The 25,032-nt window shown below is 46.1% G+C and overlaps 1 protein-coding gene across 1 annotated transcript; it reads left to right on the top strand.

The window, feature by feature from the left end:
- The first annotated feature begins 874 nt into the window (after positions 1 to 874).
- LOC135900985 (monocarboxylate transporter 12-like) lies at positions 875 to 23,803 on the top strand. Its single transcript, XM_065430610.1, has 4 exons — positions 875 to 1,099; positions 1,350 to 1,542; positions 4,076 to 4,900; positions 23,661 to 23,803. The coding sequence occupies exons 1-4, from the start codon at positions 875 to 877 to the stop codon at positions 23,801 to 23,803; spliced, it is 1,386 nt and encodes a 461-aa protein (XP_065286682.1).
- The last annotated feature ends 1,229 nt before the right edge of the window (positions 23,804 to 25,032 follow it).

The following is a 25,032-nucleotide window of genomic DNA, read 5'->3' as shown; positions in this document are numbered from 1 at the left end:
CCAGGGAACAAACATTCTACAGCGAAGCTGTTAGCGTCTCGGTGGTCGGTGGTCTGAGGCATCTTGGCGCTGGACATCGCCAAGGCCTTCGACACGGTCAAGCACAAGCACGTCCTTGACACTGTGACGAGATTGAACCTCGGCGAATGCTTTCACGCGTACGTGAGCTCTTTCCTAAGGGATCACAAGGCCACGATCAAATTGGGCCAGATGAAGTCGGACGGATACGCGCTTGCAGCCTGCGGCACGCCGCAGGGTGCGGTGTTATCTCCACTGCTCTTCAACATCTCCATGAGAGACCTGTCAGTCCGACTCGACCGAATCGGGGCCGTCAATCTCAATCACGCTATCTACGCGGACGACATCACCGTCTGCTGCGGCGGTGGGTCGGACGCAGCGGTGGAGTGGGCCCTGCAAGAGGCCTTGCAAGTCACGGAAGAATTCCTTGAGGGCACGGGACTGGTACTCTCGCCGACTAAGTCGGCACTCTTGTTGTATCGACCCGACAGAAAAGGCCGCAGGTTCGACACGACGCTGGACCAAGTACCGATCGAACTCAGAACGAAGACGGGTCAGCGCATCCAGAGGGTGGATTCCCTCAGAGTGCTCGGACTGGTCCTCAATGCATAGGGCAGCAACGCGCAAACGATCGCGCGCCTGAGTGCGAAGACGGAGAACATCCTCAGACTTGTTTCGCGAGTGACGAGCAGGAGGGGGGGGGGGGAATTAGCGAAGCCAACCTCATAAGGATCTACCACGCCTTCCTTATGAGCCATATTACCTACGTGGCTTCTGCGCTAAACTGGTCACGTTCGGAGGAGAACAAGATCAATGCACTCAAAGGAAGAGTATTAAACGAGTCATCGGCATCCCCATGACGACCAGGACGAAGAAGTTGATGCAACTCGGGGTCCACAACACCCTGAGCGAAGTCGTCGAAGCACAGAAAACGGCACAGATCGTTCACCTCTCTACCACCAAGGCCGGCCGCCGAATACTCGAGATGGCGGGTCTGGCAGCCATGGCCGAAGAGTCGTGCGCCGTCTCGCTTTGCCAGAGTGAAAGGGAAACCTTTCGAGTCTCCCCCTTCCCGAGGAATGTGCATCCACAACACAACGAGGCCCGGCGCGCAGCCAGAGCCCGAGCACTCATCAAGACTGCCCTGCAAACCCCCAGAGCTCGCGTCCTTTGTCGACGCGGCGCGGTATCCCGGAACAAACTCGTACGTGGCCACGGTGGTTGACCCCCAGGGCAAGATCCTGAATGCGGCGTCTATACAACACTCGACGGCGTCCGTCGCAGAGCAAGTCGCAGTGGCGCTGGCTCTGTGCGAACCTGACCGCACGCAGATCTTCACGGACGCCAGGTCGGCGGCGATGACCTTTCTCGCCGGCTCGGTCTCGGTCGAGGCTGCGGCGGTGCTGAGAACCCGCAAGACTGGCACGGCCCGTCATGTCATCACTTGGTTCGCGGCTCACATGGGCCGGAACTTTTCACCCGGCTCGATCAACCCTAATGAGCTGGCCCACGACCAGGCGCGAGGTCTCATCAATCGCGCCAGTCCGAGGGGCCCGGCTTCTCAGGGGATCGACCGAACCACGGACCCGCTGCTTACTTTCCACGAGATCACTACTCATTACCAGCTGGGACGCAGACAGTATCTGGTTCCTCACCCGAAGCTGGGCAGACCCCAGGCCTCGGTGCTGAGAATGCTGCAGAAGGTCTCCTTTCCGTCTCGCTCGAGGCTGAGCCACTACACTCCGGGTGTGGATCCCCGCTGTCCAGACTGCGGCGAGGAACGGTCGACCTTGAACCACATGCTGTGGCAATGTTCTGCGTTGCGCCACTCGCCTTTAAACCGGCAAGAAGACTGGGATGAAGACGTCAAGAGCAACGACCTTCAAGTCCAGCTTTGGGCTGTCAAAAGGGCCTGCGACAGGGCCGAAGATCACGGTCTTCCGACCCCGGCTCATATGCGGCCCTCGACTACGACAACGTAGTCCCTTAGGACCAACTAAAGTTTCTTGTCTGTCTGTCCGGGAGCCAAAATATAATCATAACCAATGGCACATACCCCTCCCTCCTAACCAAGAAAAAGGTGCCATGGCTCGTGCCCTTTTAATGTTGCAGGCACTAAGGGGAGGGTAGGTGAAGTGCGTATATTCCTCGCATACACCGTACATCATGCATACAACGTACAGAACTGCGTACGTTTCAATAAATAAATGGTTGAAACAAGCATCGCTCCTCATCATAAATGACCTCATAGCTCCGTAAGCAAGCAAAGATGCAATGGCTCATACCCCCGTACGGCAGAGGCTGCAAGCGCTGAACAAAGTGAATCAGACATTACATACATTTGTTCAAAACACTCACACAACATACAGAATAACCTGTGTATTCATAAAGAACAATCCGAAATCAAGCATCTGAACCATCAATAAAGCATTGCGTAGCCCCTTCATAAGTTGTTGTCATGGTATGGCAACAGTTTCGCGGGACAACCACTTTTGCAAGGCCAGGATGACGAGTCACGTTTGTTCATTGTCGAACAAAAGGCCTATGTTAGTTTGAGTGGTGAAGCAGCTGAAAGCCTGTGCTTCACATATCGTGTGCGAAATATGCACAATGAACTGTATCCGTCAGCGCACGCACTTAAGGGACTCTTCGAAAAACTTGGCCAGCTAAAAGACTCTAACACACAAACACACAAACTTAACACACCAAATTGCGCATGGAGCTACGGACACGATAGAATTTGAGTTTCACGGTCTTTACAAACTCTATAGCGAGTACAGCTATCACTGCTCAACTATCAGGCTGGCCCAAACTCTGCCCATAAAATCGGCTTAATCATCTACCACATCGAACGTTACGTGTATCTAACAGAAACTTCCAGGTAGTTGGAATGTCGCGCCGACGCTAGGAGCAATGGCCATTAAACTAGGCGAATTCAACTCCCGTCTCTGAACCGAGCAAGGCCTGCTCATCTGCTCCCATTATTAAAGAGGACGCGTTCAGGACGGCACTCAAAGATGCGCTCCAGAATGGTTCCTATTGGAACGCTTGCGTGATGCCAGATATATCGCCACATATAGTTTGCAGCTTACCTACTCCGCTCAAATCGCTGACTAACTTCTGCTGAGCTTTGGATGGCCAGAAAAGAAGCGCGGGATATTATTTCATGTCTCAGCTGTGGCACAGCAATACCCGAAAGAACTTTTCCCAAACGCGCAACCGCTGACTCAACCGAATACGCCAACATACTTGCTTGAGAAAAGTTGCAGATGCATTCAAAATCATTTGACAGCCAGCGAGGACCCAGCTGCGTGTGGTAGATACAGAGACGTGCGCTACGTCTTTCTTTTTTCCTTCGTTCTACGGAAGGCGTGACTGTAATCCGACTTGATAATGAAGCAAATCTATCTCATCTTAGTAAGACAAGAAAGGAAATGTCTTACAGCGTAATGAAGAGCTTGGTACTGGCCAACATTGGTATCTATAGCAGAGAATAAAATCGCATGGATTATTATTAATAAACAATAAGCATGTCAGGAAACCACAGTTGAAAAGGACGATTACCATTAATAAACATTAAACGTGTCAGGAAACCACAGTTGACAAGCGAATACTTCAAACACTTCTTTTATTCGTCGACCATGCACAAATAAACTAGTTTTCCTGCTCAACTTGCGAATACTCAATATATCAATTTATTCTCAACCCATGTTCCCAACGCTGCGCAAAAAGAACAAAAACATGTGAATTGTTTTATTGTATTAGTGATATTTGTGTTGTGTGCAAACGCTCGTTATTGTGTTGCACGATATCGCCATTTTGCATTCTGTTACTGTACTCAATTGGTGATTAATTATTTTTGTTGTTGTAATATGTCCCAAAGTGCAACTCTGTAGGTGTAATAATTAAATCATTTACTACTTATGTTCACCACTTCAATGTCTAATGTTGCACTGATTGCCTGTCCAGATAAAAAGAACAAATACGCCCTTTCAACGCACATTAAAATTCGCTTTCCTTTGGCTTCGTGACGTCGTATTGTATGCGCTACGTGCAGGTGTGGGCGTTGGCATCGTGATATGCATGCTGCAAGTCCTCATCAGCATGTACTTCGAGCGGTACCGGGGCGCGGCCAACGGCATCATGTACACCGGCTCCACCGCCTCTGCTCTGATCTTCCCTCGTTTGCTGCTTTATTTTAGCGACACCTTCGGCTTCCGAGGACGCCTAATGCTTTTTGGTGCTATCTTAATGAACATGATAGCCGTGAGTCTCGCCTTTCGGGAACCGCCGTGGATCCGGATTGACAGAATCAAGAGGAGAAAGGTCATGGAGGCCCCACGGCGGCCGTCAACCGTCCCAGCGAACTCAAAGAACGGGTCATCAAAGGCTTCCATCATCAAGGCCGTGCTGCTAAACCTTCGCGGAGTGCTTAAGTGCATCATAACGTACGTGCTTGTCGTCACGTGGATAGTGTTCTGCTACAACTACGACATTTTCTTCTCCACGATTGTGGACTTCGCTATGGACAAGGGGGTGTCCCTCAAGGACGCCGTGTCTTTCATCACGTACACCTCTGTCACGGATGTTGTGGGGAGGGTTTTCGTCCCAATTTTGGCCGACCGCGGGATGCTGCAGCGGTCGACGTTAATGACTGCAAATTATTTTCTCCTGGGCGTGTGCATTGTGTCATTGCCATTCTGCGAGTCCTATTGGGCTCTGCTCACGGGGTGCCTGGGCGTCGCCCTATTCCTCGGCTGTGCCATTACCATGCAGAGTGTTCTGATGGCGCAGTATTTGGGAATCGAAAAACTTGCCCTGGGCTTTAGCGTCGTCGGCGCTATTTGCGGACCAGCACTCTTAGGAAAGGCCCCGTTGATAGGTGAGTGATATATTTAATGATTTTGTGCTTACGTGTATAGTGCAGAACTGCTGAAATCTAAGTAAAAACCTGAAAATAAAGAAATCTAAGGAGTTGTATGTTCATACTGCAGGCAATACCCCGCCGCGCACCGAAAGAATTACTGATTCAGGGGAAAACTTTCATAAAAACGTTGTATCAAGTGCTGTGACGACAAAATGAGAAGCGTAAGAAGGATGGGATAATAGAGTGCTCTTTCCTGTCCCACCTTTTTCCGTTTGTCTTGCTCGCGCTAGTAACTATGGCACAGCGACGCCATCAAGAGCAACTATTCCAAATTTCTGCGTTAACTGTTCTATCAAGTTGCAACAACCTTCTTAAATGGCGCATCCGGGAGTAGCTTGGAGAGTACCAGCCGATTGCGGTCGCTAGCTGTGGCGTAAAACGATCATTGGTTTGCTGCATCAGAAATGTGAACGTGCACAAATAATTGGTTGTTGCACTGTCCCTAAATAATTCCCGGTTTTTAAGGTACTAAACGTTTATATAGACGCGTTCAGTGACTATGTGAATCTAATTGTCTTGCACCATTCCGAACAGCATGGTAGAATAGGATACATTTTTTCTGCCTTGAATTATCCCTCGGAAATATTTTGTGTGTTATAACTAATATATGCCTAGAGGGAACAGATGTGTCGATGGTTGATAAGTTGGCGCAGCGTTCTCTACATCGTGCGGAGATAGCTTTTTGCATCTCATTTTTCTCTACTCTCCCAGATTTGAATGATATTCAGCGTTTGTATGTTTCTTCTTGTTGCACAAGCGTCTGTTATCTATGCGCCTGTAAGCTGCTGCCATAAATATACACTCGAATGCAAATTCGATAAGATCAGTCTTTATTGACAGCTGCTTAAGTGACCAGTGAAATCTTGTTGGAATGCGACAGACGTATATGCCAAGAACCTACCGGAAAACTAAACGGGTAGGCTAAGTGTCTTTAACGTTTAAAAATTTTCGTTGCACCAATGCATTAAAACACAGATAAAATCTCTCGAAAACTTCTACTGATAAAGGAGCTCAAGCTAACAATATTAGGAAAACAGAGACAGGGAAACGGACAGTGTGCTAATAGCCACATCGTGTGTTCGAATGGCTACATTGCATCTGAAAATATTAGGAAGCTCAACCAGTTTCTGAGCGAAAGAAAAATATCAGGGATTTATTGAATGCTGTTCTGTATGCGGTTGTATTTACAGTATGCGATTTAATACGAGAGTCCCAAGAGGATGGAGGGCTGAAATGTATAACAGTGGTAGAACCAAGAATGGCGCTTAAGGTAACCTTTTAAGAAGGTGACTTTTCTTCCTCATGGTGGCAATACATTTCCTTATCAGCGTTTTCATATAGCTTATATATATATATATATATATATATATATATATATATATATATATATATATATATATATATATATATATATATATATATATATATATATATATATATTGTATCTGTACACTTCGGCGCAGTTCTGTGCCAGCCCCGCTTACGCTGAAGCCGCTGCTGACTCATATGCGCGAGCGGCGCCAGCGCTAAGCCGCCCGTTCATTCGCTTCTATTCGATGCCACGTGCGGTACACCTAGTTCACGTATTTATTTATTTATTTATTTACTTCACGTACTTTCAAGGCCCGAAGGCGTTACAGAAAGGAGTGGAGTCAAAACAAGAAGTAATGCAGTAAAAAATACAAACATGAATTAACAATAAATTAACAAAAAAATTTGAAAAAAAAAAATTAACAAAAGGCATTCTTAACGGCGGTTTTGAAGTTAGTAGGGTCGGTGATGAGTGCGATTGAGGCGGGAAGGCGATTCCAGTCCGTGCTTGTCCTGGGGATGAATGAGTCACTGTACCGGTTAGTACGGCACAATGGCACCCCGATTTTAAGGCTGTGGTCAGTGCGGGCAGAAATATAAGACGGAGGGGCAAGAAGGGTCTCTTTTAAAAGGGGGTTCAAGTGAAAAACTTTGTGAAAAAGGGAGAGGCGGGAAGATTTGCGGCGTGACGAAAGTTCAGGTAAGTTAAGAGTTCGTTTCATTGAAGAAATACTTGCATAGCGAGAATAATTAGATAATATAAAGCGTGCACTGCGGTTTTGAATACTTTCAAGAGTAGAAACTAATGAAGACTGAGTCGGATCCCAAATGGCTGAAGCATACTCCAATTTGGAGCGAACTAAAGTTTTATAAAGAGTTAGCTTCAGGGAAGAAGGGGCAGAGCTAAAATTACGGCGTAAGTAACCAACCATGCTATTAGCGTTTTTAGTAACATAGTCAATATGCGAGTGCCAAGAAAGGTTATTTGATATGTGAGGGCCGAGATACTTGTAAGAGCTAACTGACGTCACAGGTGCGCCATTAATAAAGTAGGTGTGCGTGACAGTGTTACGAGATATACGCATGGCCTTGTATTTATTTGAATTTAGTTGCATGCACCAATTAGAACACCACTCAATTACGCGGTTAAGGTCGTCCTGCAGCTCTTGGGAATCTGAAGGATTAGTAATTTTACGGTAAAGAACACAGTCATCCGCGGAAAGCTTTATGGAAGAGGAAAGAACGCAGTTCGGAAGATCGTTAATATAGATTAGAAAGAGAAGTGGACCCAGGACTGACCCTTGAGGCACACCTGCTGGTACGTTAGAAAACCGAGAATTACAGTTATTAGTGTTTACAAACTGCGTCCTGTTAGAAAGAAAGTTTTTTATCCACTCGAGTACATTTGCGTCCAAGTTAAGTTGAGACAGCTTAAGCAGAAGTAAATCGTGGGTCACACAGTCAAAGGCCTTGGCAAAATCAAGAAATACGCAGTCAATGTCGGTACCTAGATCAGAAAATGCAAAGAGATCATTAGTAAATGTTAAGAGTTGTGTTTCACAGGAAAAGAACTTACGGAAACCATGTTGACAGGGGTTGAAAAAGGAGTTTGATTCTAAAAACTCAGCCAAATGTGAATATATAATATGCTCAAGAATTTTACATGAAATGCTTGTTAGTGAGATAGGCCTGTAATTGCTGGGTAAGTGTGTGTTACCTGATTTATGAACTGGAATCGCCTTTCCCACGCACCAGTCGTGTGGAAGAACAGACTGCTGTAATGACTGAGTGAAAATGTGCGACAAAATAACAGCAGAAAATACATTAGTACACTTCAAAATTTTTGAGTTCAGGCAGTCTGGGCCGGCAGAGGAGGACGTTTTTTCATTGTTTATTAGACAGCTAACACCAACCCAGTCAATAGAGATTGGATCCATGGGCGAAAAACCAGAATTGGATACAAGCGGTAATCCACGTGGCATTGTGGTAACATGTGAAGAGAACACATCATTAAATAAATTACAGCATTCTTCAGGAGCAACAGGTTGATCATTTGGGTGTGTTAATTGGATTATTTTGCTTGGAGTACCGTTAACTATGGTCCAGAATTTACGAGGATTAGTGTGCAAGATGGACCGAAGGGTAACAGAATAAAAATGCTGTTTCGCACTAGCGGCGGCTCTGTTGTAGTCACTTTCAGTGAGGTAGTAAGCGGACCAAGCAACGTCACTGCAGGAAGCTTTTGCGCGATGAAACAACCGCTTTTTTTTGTTACGTAGTCGCTTCAAAAAGGGGTTGAACCAAGGGTACCATGGCTTGCAAGCGACTGTTCTTTGCGGTATGAAACGTTCGATTAATGACAACAATTTATTTTTGAAATTGCGCCAGTTTTCTTCAACACAGCGCTGATCGCATTTAGCGATGTAAGAAGCTGCGAAATTTTCCATTTCAGCGGTAATGGAAGCCAAGTCGGCTTTGCTGTAATCGCGGATCACCTTCGTAGTTATCTTAACAGGAGGCCGTGTGTTGATATGAAAAGTGAGTGCAAGGTGATCACTTACGCCTTTTATGTAAAGAATTGGGGAAGCTGTGTCAGAGTTCGTAGTGAGAATCAGATCTAGTATGTTAGATGAAGAGGCAGACACGCGCGTTGGTTTCTGTACAAGCTGGGTGAAGTGGAAATCCAAACAAGTGTTTATAAACTGGGCACTCTGAGAAGACTGGGACGTTGCCGTGTCGTTACGCCAAATGATATCGGGAAAGTTGAAGTCACCAAGAAGAAAAAGGGGCGCGTTAGGGTATCTGACGACTAATTTGTTCAATGCGTCGTGAAGGTCATCGCAAAATGATGTTGAAGCAGTAGGAGGGCGATAGCATGTGCAAAAAATAACATCTCTGTTGTCGAGTACAACGCGCACGAAAACAAGTTCAAGTGGTGTTTCTACCCACCTGACAGACGCTCTCACACCCATGGCGCACTCCGGATAACCGCCCCATATGCTGCGCCTGCGTTATCGCTGGGCAGGTTGCGCGCCACTATCGCGGCCGTGTAGGGTATATTCGTGACGTCGCGCCCCGCTTTGAATACGCATCTCATCTACCATAACGCGATGCTGACGGTGACGATTCGGACTCTTATTCACGTCGCGCCACCTTCATCTGACGTCAGAAGCCTTCACCTAGCCGCCACTCCATGTCGCCCATGCTTCGGCGGTCCAATTCTCCGCCGAGGGAAAACTAACAGCCGCAGTTCCTGAGGCAAGAATTGCGCTGTCGTCGAAACCTTCTACGCCTCATACTTTGCCCCTAATGAACTCGCGGTGTTTATAGATGGTATCGTGACGAAAGCTCTTGTCGACACATGGAGCTGCCGCTTTTGTGATAAGTGAACTGCTGTGCCGCAAACTTAAAAAAGTGACACTACCGGTTCGCGACCTGTCATTACGGACGGCGAGCTCGTAGCACGTTAAGCCTTTGGCCGCGTGTACCGCTCAGTGTTTTGAGTGAAGACGTGCCGTAGGTCGTCGAATTTGTCGTCCTCTCACGTGCGTCGCATGATGTTATCCTAGGCTCGTGCACAACTGGCCTTGTATCCGTTCACTACAATAATCGCGGGCCCCACGTGCCCGTCACCTAAAGTGGCCGTAGCTTGCGACGTCGTCATTTCTCCGTTCTCGGCCACCTTAGTGTCCACACGTCGTCGCTCTATCACTGATTCAAGTGCATTTTTACGCTGTTTGAAGATTGTGCCCATTGCAGGAACCTCGTACTTCCGTTGGCTGTCGTCGAATTTGCTCATGGTTGCGGTGCAGTTTACGTGTGCAATCCCTTTCCCGGCCTTTCAACTTTATTACACGGCAAATGTCTCGGCCATCTGGACACATTTAATGCCATTCTCCAGTCCCAGGCATCTTCTGATGTGGCACTACTGCCTCTTTGTGCAGTCACTTCTTCCACCGCGCCCATCGAAAGTGACCAAAACATCTTGTTGCGCCGCATAGATAACGCCCTCACTCAAGCCCAGGGCAGCCAAGTCGTTGAGCTGCTAGAACGTTTTCGCGCGTCTTTCTTATTTATTTGTTTATTTATTTACAAATACTGCTGGCAGCACTGCTGCCCAAGCAGGAGAGGGTTACAAAAGGTGAGCTCGCAAAGAACGCTCAAAGTTAATAACATTGATACAGTCAACAACACAATCAGGCAGGGGATTTTATTGTTCGATTGTGTAGGGACAAAATTAATTTTTGAATTGGTTAGTTCTGGCATAACCTGGCCTTATCACTTTTGTGTTGTTCAATCTTGATGAACTTTGGGCTCAGAAAGTATGATTCACGTGGCAATCCTGCTTTGCTGTGATAAAGTAAGTACAAGAACTTTAACCTGGCGATCTGCCTGCGTAACTGGAGCGGCTATAACTTATGTTGCCTTGGTATATCAGTAACAGATGAATGTTTTCGATAATCAGATGATATGAACCTGGCATCATGACGTTGGATACAGTCCACTTCTTCAACGTTTTTTTTTTTTTTATGGTATGGATGCCACACCACTGACGTCTACTCTAGGACACTTTGACCTCGATTGGTGAGCAAAAACGATGGTTCAATTAGGATTTGCGTCGATTACAGCCGACTTAACAAGATTACGCCCAATGATGTCTATCCGCTAGCGCGTATTGACAACGCATTGGATTGCCTTCAAGGCGCCAAATATTTCTCGTCGCTGGATCTGCGATCCGGCTACTGTTGTTAGATACGGGACCTTTTCCTGAGCCTCCTTCGAGTTCACCAGACCACATCGAATCGCGCCACACCTAAGTAAGGAAAGCAGAAGCAGATCTGCCCCGTTCCCAAGGCGCGGCCCGTGCAAACGAGTGGACGTCCCCTCCTTCGTGCGCCACGGGTGGAGCTATTCACTGCTTGACTCCTCCCGAAACTGTAGCGGGAGCCTGGCACGGTTCCAGGTAACGCAGGGCCGAGCAAAGCTGCTTTGTAGCCCTGAAACGTCGCCCCCATCCGCCTTTGTGACGGCGCTTGCAAGTCAGAATGGCAATACCACAGAGAGAAGTAAGCGCTCGGACATGGGGCCCAAGGAGAGACTCTGAGCGCCGGGTGTGACACAATCGCACGGGTGCCTACCATTGGCTGAAAATGACGGCACCTGGGCGGGCTCGCCGATTGGCCGAAAATGGCGTCACCTGAGCGGGCTCGCCCATTGGCCGAACGTGACGTGTATTCGAGACACCGAAGGGCTTAAAAGCCAGAGACCGGGAGCAGCAAAAGAGCATTCCTTCATTCATCTCGTTCGAGCTTCTTGCCACGGGCCGCAGCGTCCGAGTTGCTGCCGGCTCGTAATGACTTTGTGACTGTTAATTTCTTTGTACTCTCACTTTAAATAGTGTAAATAAACCTCCAGTTTTCATCTCAAAGTCCTCCTCAACCTCGGCCAACTCCCGCACGCAACGGCAAGGTCAAAATATCTGGGGGACAGCAATTGGGATTGTACTCCAGATCCAACACTGGCAAGTTCCCATGGCTAAATACGACCGCCCAAAAGCGGCTTTTGTCGCCCTTGACGGCTAATATGAATTTATAGATATACCTTCCGGCCTTTGCAACGCGCCTGCAACTTTCGAGAGGTTGGTGGACTCTATTTCCAGAGGATTGAAATGGCAGACCTCACCGTGCTAAGTAAACGATATAGCAGTAATTTCTGCAGAATTTTCATCTCACACGCTTAGAACAAGTTATCGATTGTCTCACTGCCCGAGGCTTATAGCTAAACTTGAAAAAAGGTCATTTTGGCCCCCGAAAACCTGCATTCTTAGGCCACGTAGTCTTGAAAGAAGGCATCTTACCGGACCCTATGAAGCTTCGTGGAGTTGCTGACTACCCCATGCGCTGCACTCTAAAGGAGCTCCGTAGCTTAAAGGGAAGCTGAAGCGGTTTTCAATTTCCATGAATTGCTGGGATTGGGAAGAACAGACCTAATAATTTACGGTTCCGAAATTTTTTTCTTCGTTTTGTTAATATAAGGGGCGGAAATCGCTTTCTAAATCACCCCCGCGGACACGCCCCCATCGCTTCCTGGAGCGCCGGGTGAGGAGGTTACCAGAGGAGAGAACCGGCGAGAGTGACGTCACTGGCGGGGACCGAGCTGCCGGACCGGCGTGCTGGCATGCGCTGGCATGCCTCTTTCCGTCCTGCGCTTTACTGAACGACGCTACGAGAGATTTGCCGCCGCCGCCGCTCACGTTTGTTTTGCGATTTTCGTAAACTGTTCTTTCCTTCTGTGCTGCGTGAGTGCCTACAGCCAAGGGCGCCCAACATGCCCTCGTTCTGTGCAGCAATCGGCTGCGCGAACACACGCGGGCGAGACGATGTGGTGTTTCACAGGTTCCCGAAGCGCAAGAAGCTTGCAGCGCAGTGCGATGAGGAGAGATAAGTTCGTGCCGACGAAATCAACTGTGCTGTGCTCGGACCATTTCCGCGATAGCCGGATAGCCTTACGACAAATGCGGAAACGCGTTGTTGCTAGCGTTGCTATACTCCGTTTCATACATCAGGTGCAACGCTGTGGAGGCTTGAGATACTTCTTGCAGTGGCTGCGTTCGCACTTAGAAAAAGTTCGGTGTTTCTTGACCCGATTTTTGAGAAAACTTTTCATATATAAGCTCAGTTCTGAATGAAAAAAAAGAATTTACCCATAGACACAATCCGTGTACTTATACGGCTGCTAACACGTTCTTTTCTATCAATTTTCTTTTCGGCATTCTTTAATTGCAGCCCGTCGCGGCAGCTTCACGTGCATGCTCGCGCGAGCAAATGCCGCTGGCACGCTGCGAACCATAGACGGAAACGCGCGCAGTAATAAATTTTGGTAACCGGACTTCGTGCGTAGCTTCCACAGCGTTGCACCTGAGGTATAAATTGGAGTATAGGCTTGCCTAGTGACATTCGGCGTACGGTTGCAGTTATCATGTTTACCACACGGCGGTGCTAAAACTGCCTAATATCTTTATGTCAACACTAGCATGGAGCGTGCATACCGATTCTTGATCGAGCCACAATCGCAAAGTCGTCGAACCATATTCTGAATATTGCACACATAATCCCCCTGACCATCTCGATCTGGATGTGTATGATAAGCAACTTCCATGACTGTACCTCGCAGCACTGCATGTGCGCGCTTTGAAACGCGGCACTTATGTTCGCGATCGTGTATCAACGCTCAGAAAACCACGGGACTTCAGACAAGCAGCGGCAAGGTGCTTGACATCGCGGAATTGTACCCGTGTTTACAATCTAATGAGAAGTTAGTGCTTCGGCATTCTTCCAGCAGCAAGTTCCCAGTGACACTTTAGCGCATTTTTTCTCCCGTCATTGGAACGTGCAGCTACATGAAAAAAAAAAGCATACGTAACAGCTAAGATTTCCAGCGCGCGAGAAGGTGTACACATCGCTCTCGCTTTTGGCACACTCAACATCGTCGTTGCCGCCGTTGCCGCCATCGTTTTCCGTATCGGCTGTCGGTTCGAACATGTACGGCGAAAATACAAGCTGTCGGAGACAGCGAGAACGTTCCATAATGCTTACAACTCAGCTATGCAGCCAGAACAGAACAGCGTGCTACGTTCTCAAACGGCGGCGACGACCGGCGACTGCCGCCACTGACGTCACGGCGGCTCCGACCAATCACGGGCAACAGCGGCGTTCGCGCGATACCCTGAGGCGCTGGTGCGCGTTTTCATGAAAAAACAGCCGCTTGCGCTTGTTTCCGCCCTTTTTGAACGAGATATTCGTGTTCAGGGGACTCAAAACTGTAGAATGCCGCAGAGAACTCATTTTTTTCGAAAAGTGTTTCAGCTTCCCTTTAATCGGCTTTGACTCGTATTGTCGGCGTTTGATCTGCAATTTCGCATCAATTATCGCGCCCTTGACACAGATTTTTGCCGGCAGCAGTGACCTCTCGACTTGGAATTTCGAGTGTGATGAGTCATTTACAACGCTTCGCCGACTCCTCACCTCCCCTCATTTCTCGGTCACTTTGATCCCGCCTCCCCTACTAAAGTACAAACGGTTGCTAGTGGTATCGGACTTGGTGCCATACTCGCTAAGCGCAATCATGGCTTTGACGAGTATTTTGTGGCATATGCCAGCCGTACACTAACTACGGCAGTCAAATTGCTCCTTAACGGAAAAGAATAGTTGGCTGTTGTTTGGGCAATCGGTAAATTTCGTACTTACCTTTACGGTCGTCAGTTTGACGTTGTCACCGACCACCATGCCTTGTGTTGGTTATTACCGTTGAAACATCCCACCGGAAGCCTCACCCGCTGCGCTTTACGCCATCAAGAATATGATATTCGTGTCATTTATCCCCTGGCACGAAAAGACTCCAACGCTGACGCCCTCTCCCGTTCGCCGCTGCTTTCTGAATCAGTCTGCTCAACAACGGCGACCTGCGATCCGTCATCCCTCACCAACACCGACATGCCAGCGGAAGAGCGCAAAGATCTCTGGATCACTTCGCTGCTTGACCATATATCTCGATCTTCGCCTGACTCGCTCTCATGCACCCTTTGTCGTCAAGCTCCACACTTTGCCGTTCCCGAAGCCTTGTTGTACTTTCCCGATTACTTAACCGATGGCCGTAGGTGACTCCTCCTTATTCCTTTTGCAAAATAGTGCATTTATCTTTTTACACTCAACGAAGTGCGCCTTAAATAGTTCAGTTTCCTCCAGCGTATTTCTTTTTCCTTTTTTTCTGTGTTTTTTTTTTACATTTTCCGTTTCCCCTTTGCAAGTGTTCCAATGGCAGATTTTATTGTGTCCTGCTTTGCGGGAACATCGACCCACCGGTGTTGTCAGCCTCTACTTGCATATTTAATCCGTTTCCGCTTGTACCAGGCCTGCTTATTAACCAGCAGCAGTAATGAACACATCAAACTGACTCCCGCCTATATTCCGTGTCTCCTCACTCCACCATTTCACGAGCAACTTCCACTCGCGCGGCGCATGGGTTCATTCTCATCTTATTTTCCCCTTCATTATAAAATCAAAAAGAGGGTCTGACAGGTGGGTTAGCAGACGCAGTATGAAAGTTATGAATAGGGATAAGGTGCACCAGAAAAGCTGTCCGTCCTGAGGCACCTTATTTCTGTTTATAAGCGGTATACCCACAAAGTGCCAAGTACGTTTTCATTACTCCATTTAGTTACTGACGTGGTAATAGTTTATGAGAAAGAAATGAAGGTTAAAAATTCAACCTTTCTTAATTTAGCCCCTGGCGTCATTGCGTCAGTGTTTCACCACAGATCATAAAACATTTTTTTCTCGTATTGGGGCAGCTATGGCTCTTGGAACGCCTCTGAAACCTGTTAAGTTCAGTCTTCGTTTCCTCTGGAGGAAAAATGTATTCCAGCTTTGCCGATAACAAGTTAGCTAGGCGCGTGTAGACACTGTCTACATTCTTGACGACTCCACGAAATAGCTCGAGACCTTGAAGATGGCGGCACCATCGGTATTTTTGTTTAGCGTTTTTTTTTTCTGTTAGAAAAGCCTGCTCTCCCTGTAAGAATACCTTTTTTTTTTCATTGCAAACCCGGAACATATCGATTCAGCTGAGCCTATATTACCATTAGTGTCACATTAACTAGGTAGCTCCGAATGTTTGGTCTTCTTCAGTAAGGTTTTTCTCCTCTCTTCCTCCGCTGGATTCTTCTTTATTGGCGTTTCAGTTCGTTTTCGGCTCTTCCTAAGCCACTGCCCTGTTCTCCGATTCGGTATTCCGGTACTAAAGATGCTGGTTATCAATAATTTGAACTGAATTTATTTACGGACAGACATTAGCGGTTACACTGCGTATATAGTAAACAGGGAAAAGGGGTTCATATTAACGAATGCTGCTGAGCAAAGGCCTCGGAGCAGTCCGTCATTCCGATCGGGCACTTGATGAGATCGGTCCGTTGTCTCTCAAGTCTCAGACCGCACTGCCCGCTCAGCCGTGCCTATTCTCACCCCCAGCCGCGGCACCAAGTGTCCGGACTGCGTAACTCGCACCAGCGGTAGCCGCTCGAACAACCCGAGCCGTCCGCGCCGCCTCAGCTTGACCCATCATCATCATCATCATCATCATCATCATCATCATCATCATCATCATCATCATGCGCCTGGTTACGGCCATTGCAGGGCAGAAGCCTCTCCCATACTTTTCCAACTTCCCCGGTCATGTACTAATTGTGGCCATGTTGTCCCTGCAAACTTCCTAATCTCATCCGCCCACCTAACTTTCTGCCGTCCCCAGCTACTCTTCCCTTCTCTTGGAATCCAGTCCGTAACGCTTAATGCTCACCGGTTATCTACCCTCCTCATTGCATATCCTGCCCATGCCCATTTCTCTTTCTTGATTTCAACTGAGATGTCAATACCTCACGTTCGTTCCCTCACCCAATTCTTATCTTTTCTTATCTCTTAACGTTACACTTATCATTCTTCCTTCCATAGCTCATTGCGTAGTCCTCAACTTAAGTAGAACCCTTTTCGTAAGCCTCCAGGTTTCTGCCCCGTACGTGAGTACTGCTAAGACACAGCTGTTATACATTTTTCTCTTAGGCGATAATGACAACCTACTGTTCATGATCTGAGAATGCCCGCCAAATGCACCTCAGCCCATTGTTATTCTTCTGATTATTTCAGTGTCATGATTTGGATATGCGGTCACTACCTGTCCTGAGTAGATGTATTCTCTTACCACTTCCAGTGCCTCTCTACCTATGGCAAACTGCTGTTGTCTTCCGAGAATGTTAAACATTATTTAGTTTTCCGCAGATTGATTTTTAGACCCACCCTTCTGCTTTGCCTCTCCAGGTCACTGAGCATGCATTGCAATTGGCCCCCTGACTTACTAATCAACGCAATATCATCAGCGAATCGCAAGTTACTAAAGTATTCTCCATTAACTTTTATCCCAAATTCTTCCCAATCTAGGTCTTTGAATATATCTTGTACACGCTGTGAATAGCATTCGAGAGATCGTATCTCCCTGCCTGACGCCTTTCTTTATTGGGATTTTTTTGCTTTCTTTGTGGAGGACTACGGTGGCTGTGGAGCCCCTATAGATATCGTTCAGTATTTTTTCAGACGGCTCGTCTACACCCTGATTCCGTAATTCCTCCGTGACTGCTGAAGTTTAAACTGAATGAAACGCTTTCTCGTAATCAATGAAAGCGATATATAAGGGCTGGTTATATTCCGTACATTTCTCTATAACCTGATTGAAGGTGTGAATATGGTCAATTTTTGAGTCCCCATTACGGAATACTGCCTGGTCCTTTGGTTGACAGAAGTCTAAGGTGTTCCTGATTTTGTTTGCGATTACCTCAGTAAATACTTTGTGGGCAATGGACAGTAAGCTGATCGGTGTAGAATTTTCAAGTCATTGGCATTCCCTTTCTTATGGATTAGGATTATGTTAGTGTTCTTACAAGATTCCGGTACGCTCGAAGTCATGAGGCGTTACGTATACAGGGTGTCCATTTCTTCTGGAACAATCTGCCCATCAGGCGCTCTCTGGGAGCGGCCGGGTGCGAGCCAACAGCACAACATTGCAATACAACAAATACACAAACACAGAGTGGACCCCAGAGAAGTCAAACAAGTACGCACTTCAAACAAACATAAAGAATGCGCCACATGAGTTTAACGAAGGCGAACATTCACAACGACCTTACATCTTCCAAAGACCAGCTAAAGGGTTGCCAGATATGCGGAACGTACCAAAAATTTATTACGACTTCAAAAATTCTGCTATTGTTATTGCAATAAAAATATTGTTATTATTATTTTTTTGTGGTAGGAGAAAGCGAAAACGGTTTTATGCCGTATACGCGGCGATAAGAAACAGGAAAGAACGACGTGATCCGAAAGAGACAGTACAGACAAATGCTAATTCAACTAGACTGTTAAAATATTCCTCGAACAGTTGTTTTTGTTAACTTTCTCGCAATGCACTGCTTATTAGTAGGGAAAAAAATGAGTAACAGGGTATTATTGTTTGATTTTCGTGCCTTAAATTCAGCGCCGGTACCTCAGACTCACGTCACCGAGTTCAAACTGGTTTTACAGCAAAGTTGTTTATGCGGACCTTGCTCCGTCATTGTCAGAGTTCGCTTAATGTATCATCATCGCCAATGGCTCGAGCGTCGTCGTGTTCTTCCACTGCGCTAGCGTGCGAAGCGCCTCGTGCGACTGGTCCCGCGTTCGTCGACGTAATTGTCGTCTTCTTCCACACCTGTCTCCGTTTGCCGCTCGTCATTCCAGCCTGGAATTTCACTTCTCTTCTGTCGTCGGAAGGGGGTGGCCGCGTTTACGGAAGTATGAGCCATTGCTTAAGAGGGTATGAGCCATTCATTGTCTTACGTGATGGACACATTTATTTTGAAGCAATTTAATTTTCAAGAATCGCTAGCGACAATGCCGTGTGGATGCTGCCAACCACTCGGCCGAGCAAGCTCGAGACATCGAACGGAATCGACAACGCCGGACTGCGGGAATACGTCACTGACGTCGTTCTCGCTGTCGCAGCCACCCGTGAGCGCAACCTCATTAAGAAACACAAAGACGTCAAACGTCAAAACGATTGCAGCGCCCGCATCCCCAGCGGTTGGCCTTGCGCCCAATGTAGGGAGCTTTGGATTAGTGGTTCCACACATTCCATCCCAGCTACAACTATGAGAAAACCACGAGTAATGCTTACTCCTGAGGAAGAAGCTGCTTACCGCGAGTGTCAGGGAGAGTTGGTTCGTGAACGGACTCGTTGTCGTAGGAGGCAACCCCGAGCTGCGCGCCACAGTAACCTCAGGCGAAAAGAAAACAGAAAACATCGGGAGAACCGCAAAAATAAAAAGCACTCCTAAAGCATGCTCACCACGCGATGCATGCAAAAGCGAAAATCAGGTTTAAGAACGGAGCAATAAAAAATTTACAATATGGACTGCTTGCGAACTTTTACTTACGTGATTAACACTCGGTTAACTAACACAGCTTCGCTGTTCTACCATCTTCACAGAATGCCAGGGGCAGGGATTTTTCTCGTTTGGGACACATTGTCGTCTATTTTCTCCAATAAGCAGCTGTGTAGGCCTTAGCAGGCGCCCTCACGATGCATGACGTCATGGCAGTCCTGCAGGAAAATTCCAAGACAGCCTCACCACCGCTCTTTCTATTTGCTGCCTTTTAAGGCTTCTCACGCCTCTTTTCGCGACAAGAGTGAACATTTTCGGTATAGTGCAAGCGCAGTATACTATTACAGGTGAAATTAATTTATTCATTGGCGCATCCTTAAGTAGTGAGTAGTTGAGCAAAATAGTGTAATGGTCAGGCATTGTGCATGCATCCTTGTGGAATTTCGACGCGATGTGCTGTGACCGTTGTTTCAAACTGTGCTATTTGTACTACGCAGGAATTTCAATGTATAATTTCATCAAATGAAATGAAAACACGAGTTTGGCATGTCCGCATAGACCATCACTCGCAGCTTTGTGAAGGACCTATAATGGAAAGGGGCAGGCGATGTAGACGGGTGGTCTCCAATTATTTTATCATATGTAGATGCATTGTAGCGAGTATAAAACTTCCTTCCACATCCTAAAAGTTTTCAGTTGTCGCCTTACGACATGAAAATCATTAAAGACATTGATCGTGTCTGTGCTTTTCTCTATGAAGTGTTTGCGCGAAGACTTCCAGTAATTTTTAAAAGTCGTCTCTCGCAGATTCGGCAATTATCTTTTTTTAAGGAGATAATAATCTTTCAGCTGGATTTTCTCAACAGGGGGACATTACCTGGGTGAGCAATCGAAATGCATAATTGAATAATTACCCGAATTCACTAATTTTGCTTGTAACTATTTTCTTTAAAGCAGATGTAATTCAGAAATTTTAGCAAGGCATATCAACTTGAAAAGAATTCTGTGGATGACATTAGTTTTGAGATATCCATCACCCTATTTCCTGTAAAAGATGCATGGTCGTTCCTATTACTATAAGACGTGGTTTCGCACTAAAGCACAAAAGTAACTGGTACGCCAATGTATTTCTTTGTCAAGTCTGGGATTTAATATTTCAAAATTACTGGCATCCTCAGAATTCATTCCAACTGAATCTACTTTGCGAAGCTACCGTCTACAATTTATAAATTGCAATATGCACTGTAATATAATTATGTAAAAGCCTAATTTGTGAATGCTTGTTAAAATTCAAATGTGCAGTTCCATTTCTCGCCCAAATAATCTCGGCCTGTTTGGGTGATCCGGCTCAAAGAATGCAATCGCGCTATCTGCCACAGATGATCTTTCTTTAATATTTCTCAATATCCCAAAAGCATTGGCATTCGTCAATACCTATAACTGAAAAAAAAATTTTCTTGAGCGATAGGGCTCTACTTAGCTACATTTCCGGCCAGCAAACGCCTGCAGATTTAAGTCTTTTGCTTTCATTCAAAGTGTAAAAAGTAATATATCGGCTGCTTGCTGTAGGTGTCAAAAGCGCGGTATGATTATGAGGCACGCCGCAGTGGAACACTTCAGATTAATTTTGAGTGCCTGGTGCTGTTGAACGCGCGCTCAAGGCATGGCACACGACCATTTTAGCAATTCACCCCCATCTAAAGACGGAAGTCACGGCCAGGCATCGAGCCCACGTTTTTTTTTATTATTCATGTAAAAGAAACGGAATAGTGGTTGTCACAATTTGCCAGCGCCCGCTACGTATCCTGTTTCACTTGATTGAAAATATAGAATACAAGGAAAGACAACAAGTACAAATGCCTGCATCAAGGAATAAATAAATAGAACAATGTCGAGCACACAAAAATTATAAGTAACTCGGAAATGTTTCATTCATCTGAACTCCAGGAATATCCGTTCAAGGGATGTCGTTCAGGAATCTTCTGCTAATATTCGCAATCTGTAGGCAGCTAAGAAAGCGCGTGACTTCATATCTTTATTGGACGCTTTCATGTACCTGGCCGACTTGATAGTGTATGTATTCGCAGTTATTGCGATGTTTCTGCAGCTGAAGTGAAGGTTTTCTTTTTTTGGCCTACAGTACCGGGTTTGACATGGCTTCTTGCGTGCTGTGTGCTGCGGCGCTATACACTATGGTTATATACAAATACCAACAAAGTGGCTTTTATAATTCTTGCGTGCTGACCAAGTATGCGCAGCTCTGTGCTGAAAAACAACAACATAACACCGTACATAAAAGCTGCACATATACCGTCGGGTTGCGGACTTCTCTCTGCCCACCTATCCGTCAACGGAATGATAAACTATATGCAACGAATTATTGATTTGCTTTCCTGTATTTGACTTAGCCACTAAAAATGTAGCGCTAGGTGTGTGCCCGCCGTTGGCCAATCCTTCGTAATGTGCGTGCCGCACGCTGTTTCCTACATAAAACCTGAACATACATTTTCCACTCACAGATACCTCTACAACGCTGTACACAGATACGTCATTGTATTTTGAAATATATTTTGAACAAATTGCGTAGTTCACTTTGTTATGACCTACTACAGTATTCATTTTTACTCGCCGAGTATCCGCCACTGGGTTTGCGCCTCACGTGGCCGCGGGGATCACGTGGCTAGTCTGTTGTTACGCTCGATACCGTCGTTGTGTGAACGATTAGTCCTTGCAGCTATCGCATGGGACTGGAGCGGATTTTCTCAGCTAATCCACTCGATGCAAAGAAAAGGCCTCTTGCCTATCACGCTAGTTCGCTAACACGTCCTAGTCACGTATACCGGGTGTTTCAGGGAACACTTTCAAAACTTCTTTTTAAAACTGCCTGTCGAACAGAGCACAGTTCTAGTCCATGAGCTGGTCTGTCCAAAGAGACGGATAATAATTGCACAATGAATTGAAATGCATAATCCACTAATCAAAAAAAGTAAAATTTTAACTAATTACCTTACGGCACATATTGCAGTTTACAAGTTCTAGCCGGGTAGTTTGAAAGGCGCATTCACTTGGAACGAATTCGCAGGATGACACTAGTATTGCTATATTAATTCCCGAACTTTGTGAAGAAATGCATTGGCGTTCCAGTTACTTTCGTGCTTCAATGCATGAAACGACGCTTTTATATATGCGACGGTTCACGGCCCATATCACGTAAGAGGTGTCGTCCACACCATACTTTTCAAATCAATATGCTTTGCAGTCAGCAGTCTTCCTATCAACCGGAAAAAAACCCTACATTTATTTTGCAAAACGGAACAGTTCCTCTTTCCAAGTGACCCAATGTGTACTCAAAATGTTACTGAACATACATGTATTATCGAGCAAAAAATTGAAAACAAAAGTTAAAAGATAACCAAAACAGTCCTTGCATAGACTAAAATAAGTATCTCCAATAAAGAAAGCTTTGCTTCACATTGATTACAACATGTTGCTTGGATCCGCATATTTTTTTAATGTTTCCTCCCCTGTAACACACAAAAAGAAATATCGCGATTGCGCAGAAAGAAGCTCGTCGGGATCCCGGGTGTACTTTGCTGCAGCGGCATGGATTCGAATCTCCTGTGGTGGCGGTTGCTCGCGAAGTTTTCATTGTATTCTACGTACGACAATGCAGAAGCTCCAAATGAATACGTTGCCTGGCGACGACAACGTGACGTTGATGATGAAGTTTGGTCTCAGTTCAGCCGAATAGATGGAGGCAAGGACGAATCAGTGCAGCCCTGTTCCGAGCATTTCACTGCAGTCGCTCTAAAAACATTCAAATGAATAAGATATGAACGGGCACTAGTGGGACAAGCATTTAGTTGTTTCTTTCAACAATAGCCTCAAGGGTTTATACTAGAAAAAAAAAATACATATGATGGGAAGACATGTGTATCATATCACAGTATCGCATGACATCAACTAACAGAAGCCATCTATGCGTGCTTGGCCTACGGGTGCCTTTCCTTGCCCTTTGTTTCCATTACCCACCTCTCCCTCGTTCTGGCATGAAACACCGATCGCAATAAACATAGTGGTTTAATGTAGACTTGACACGCGTGTTGTTGGTTTCTACGACCGTAACCCAGGCGATACAACATGTATTCAACAGCATTGTCTTGCATGACAGTACAGCCCAGGAAAATGACTATTGGCATAGATATTCGGCGCAAGACGCTCGGCTTCCTTTCACGGCAATACGTCGCCAGTAACTGCTGTTTGCATGTGCCCTGCTATAAGCCACACATGCGCTTAAATTTTCCTTCGACGGTGCTATCATGCGTCTCATTTATGTTCACGGATGTTTGAAACCTTAAGAGGCCCTGATGTAGCCTTTTATTCCCAAGCAGCTTGCTCTTTAGGTGAGGCCATTAAAAGTAACTTCAACGTTTTTTGCAGGGTTCTTCAGAGATGACCTAGGCTCGTACAACAAGTTGTTCTGGGTCCTTGGCAGCTTGAACTTCTTCGTCGCCATTCAATGGGCGTTGGTGTCCTTGGTCGACACGAAGAGAACACACAAGTGGCAGCCGGATACTGTGTAAATGCGTTATGGACCGATAACGCAATACGCAAAGCATTGTATGTTGAAACAATTCAACAAACAACCACAATTTCTGGCAAACATTGGCAGGCACATATCAAATTGAAGGGGTACACGCCACAAATATATGTGCCTGTGAATGTTTGCCATAAATTGTGGTTCTATCAACCCTATTGCATTCGAAAGCGAGAACATAAGTATATTCCACTCATAGGGATGTAGACTGAAATATAATATAGATTTTATATGAATTGTTTCAAATCATATCAAATTGAAGGGGTACACGCCACAAATATATGATTTTGCTCGATTGCGTCGAAGCATGTTGGCACTAAAATTTTTACTTAGTTCGCATAATGAAAACTTGCAACTTATAATGATAACTTGATGCGTATGCTGGTGACGGCGTTCCATACATGTTTAACTTCGAAGAACATGAGAAGTATCCTTAGATAAGCTAGACCAGGACTGCTCAGAATTTGAGGTACTAAAGAGGAGAATGAGTAAAAAAAACAGAACAATCAAGCATGACAAGCAAGTCAAGGCAAAAGTAGATCAATGCAGTCTAGTGCTAGTTGGCAATTGTAAAGCTCACGAGCTATACTCAAGAATTTCATGAAGCCAACATGATATATGATTATTGAATATACGCTTTCGTTCTTCTTTACCTCATTGTCACCTTTCATCATTCGTTTAAATGGAAACACCATTTGCCTCACTCCATTCACTGTGTGTTTGGACGGTATTTTCTTTCTTTCGACAAGCTTCAGACATCTAAAATAAAAAGAAACTTTAACCAACTCTGCATCTCAGACAATGATATGCCGCAATCATCTAGCATTTAAATCGTATTGCTTTGATACCTATCGGTTACTTCGTCTCTCTGCTCACAGGTAATCTAGTAATATAATCGCGGATACTACTATGAGCTGCACCTTCAGTGGATAAACTTTGGTAATATTTTCCAGTTACCCACTTGTCGATACTTACGTCTTTCGAAAGCCTCCACGCTATCAATGGGTCGTCAACCCATGTTCTTGCCACCCGTGTGGTTCACCACCAAGAGACCGAACCGGTGCGCCGCGTCTTCCATATGCGTCTGGTGTTGACAGCCGAGCACCATGCTAAGGGCAACTGTACATATTTTGGTGCATTATGTCGGCGGCTGCCACTGACTTCGATTGCTGCCTGTGGATTCTTATTCACGTTTTACATGTGAGTGTGACATTC

The sequence above is a fragment of the Dermacentor albipictus genome, chromosome 2, assembly GCF_038994185.2.
Source record: "Dermacentor albipictus isolate Rhodes 1998 colony chromosome 2, USDA_Dalb.pri_finalv2, whole genome shotgun sequence".
In the NCBI taxonomy this organism is placed as follows: Eukaryota; Metazoa; Arthropoda; class Arachnida; order Ixodida; family Ixodidae; genus Dermacentor; species Dermacentor albipictus.
The sequence above is the reverse complement of the archived record's forward strand: the minus strand, read 5'-3'. Positions and strand labels throughout refer to the sequence as shown.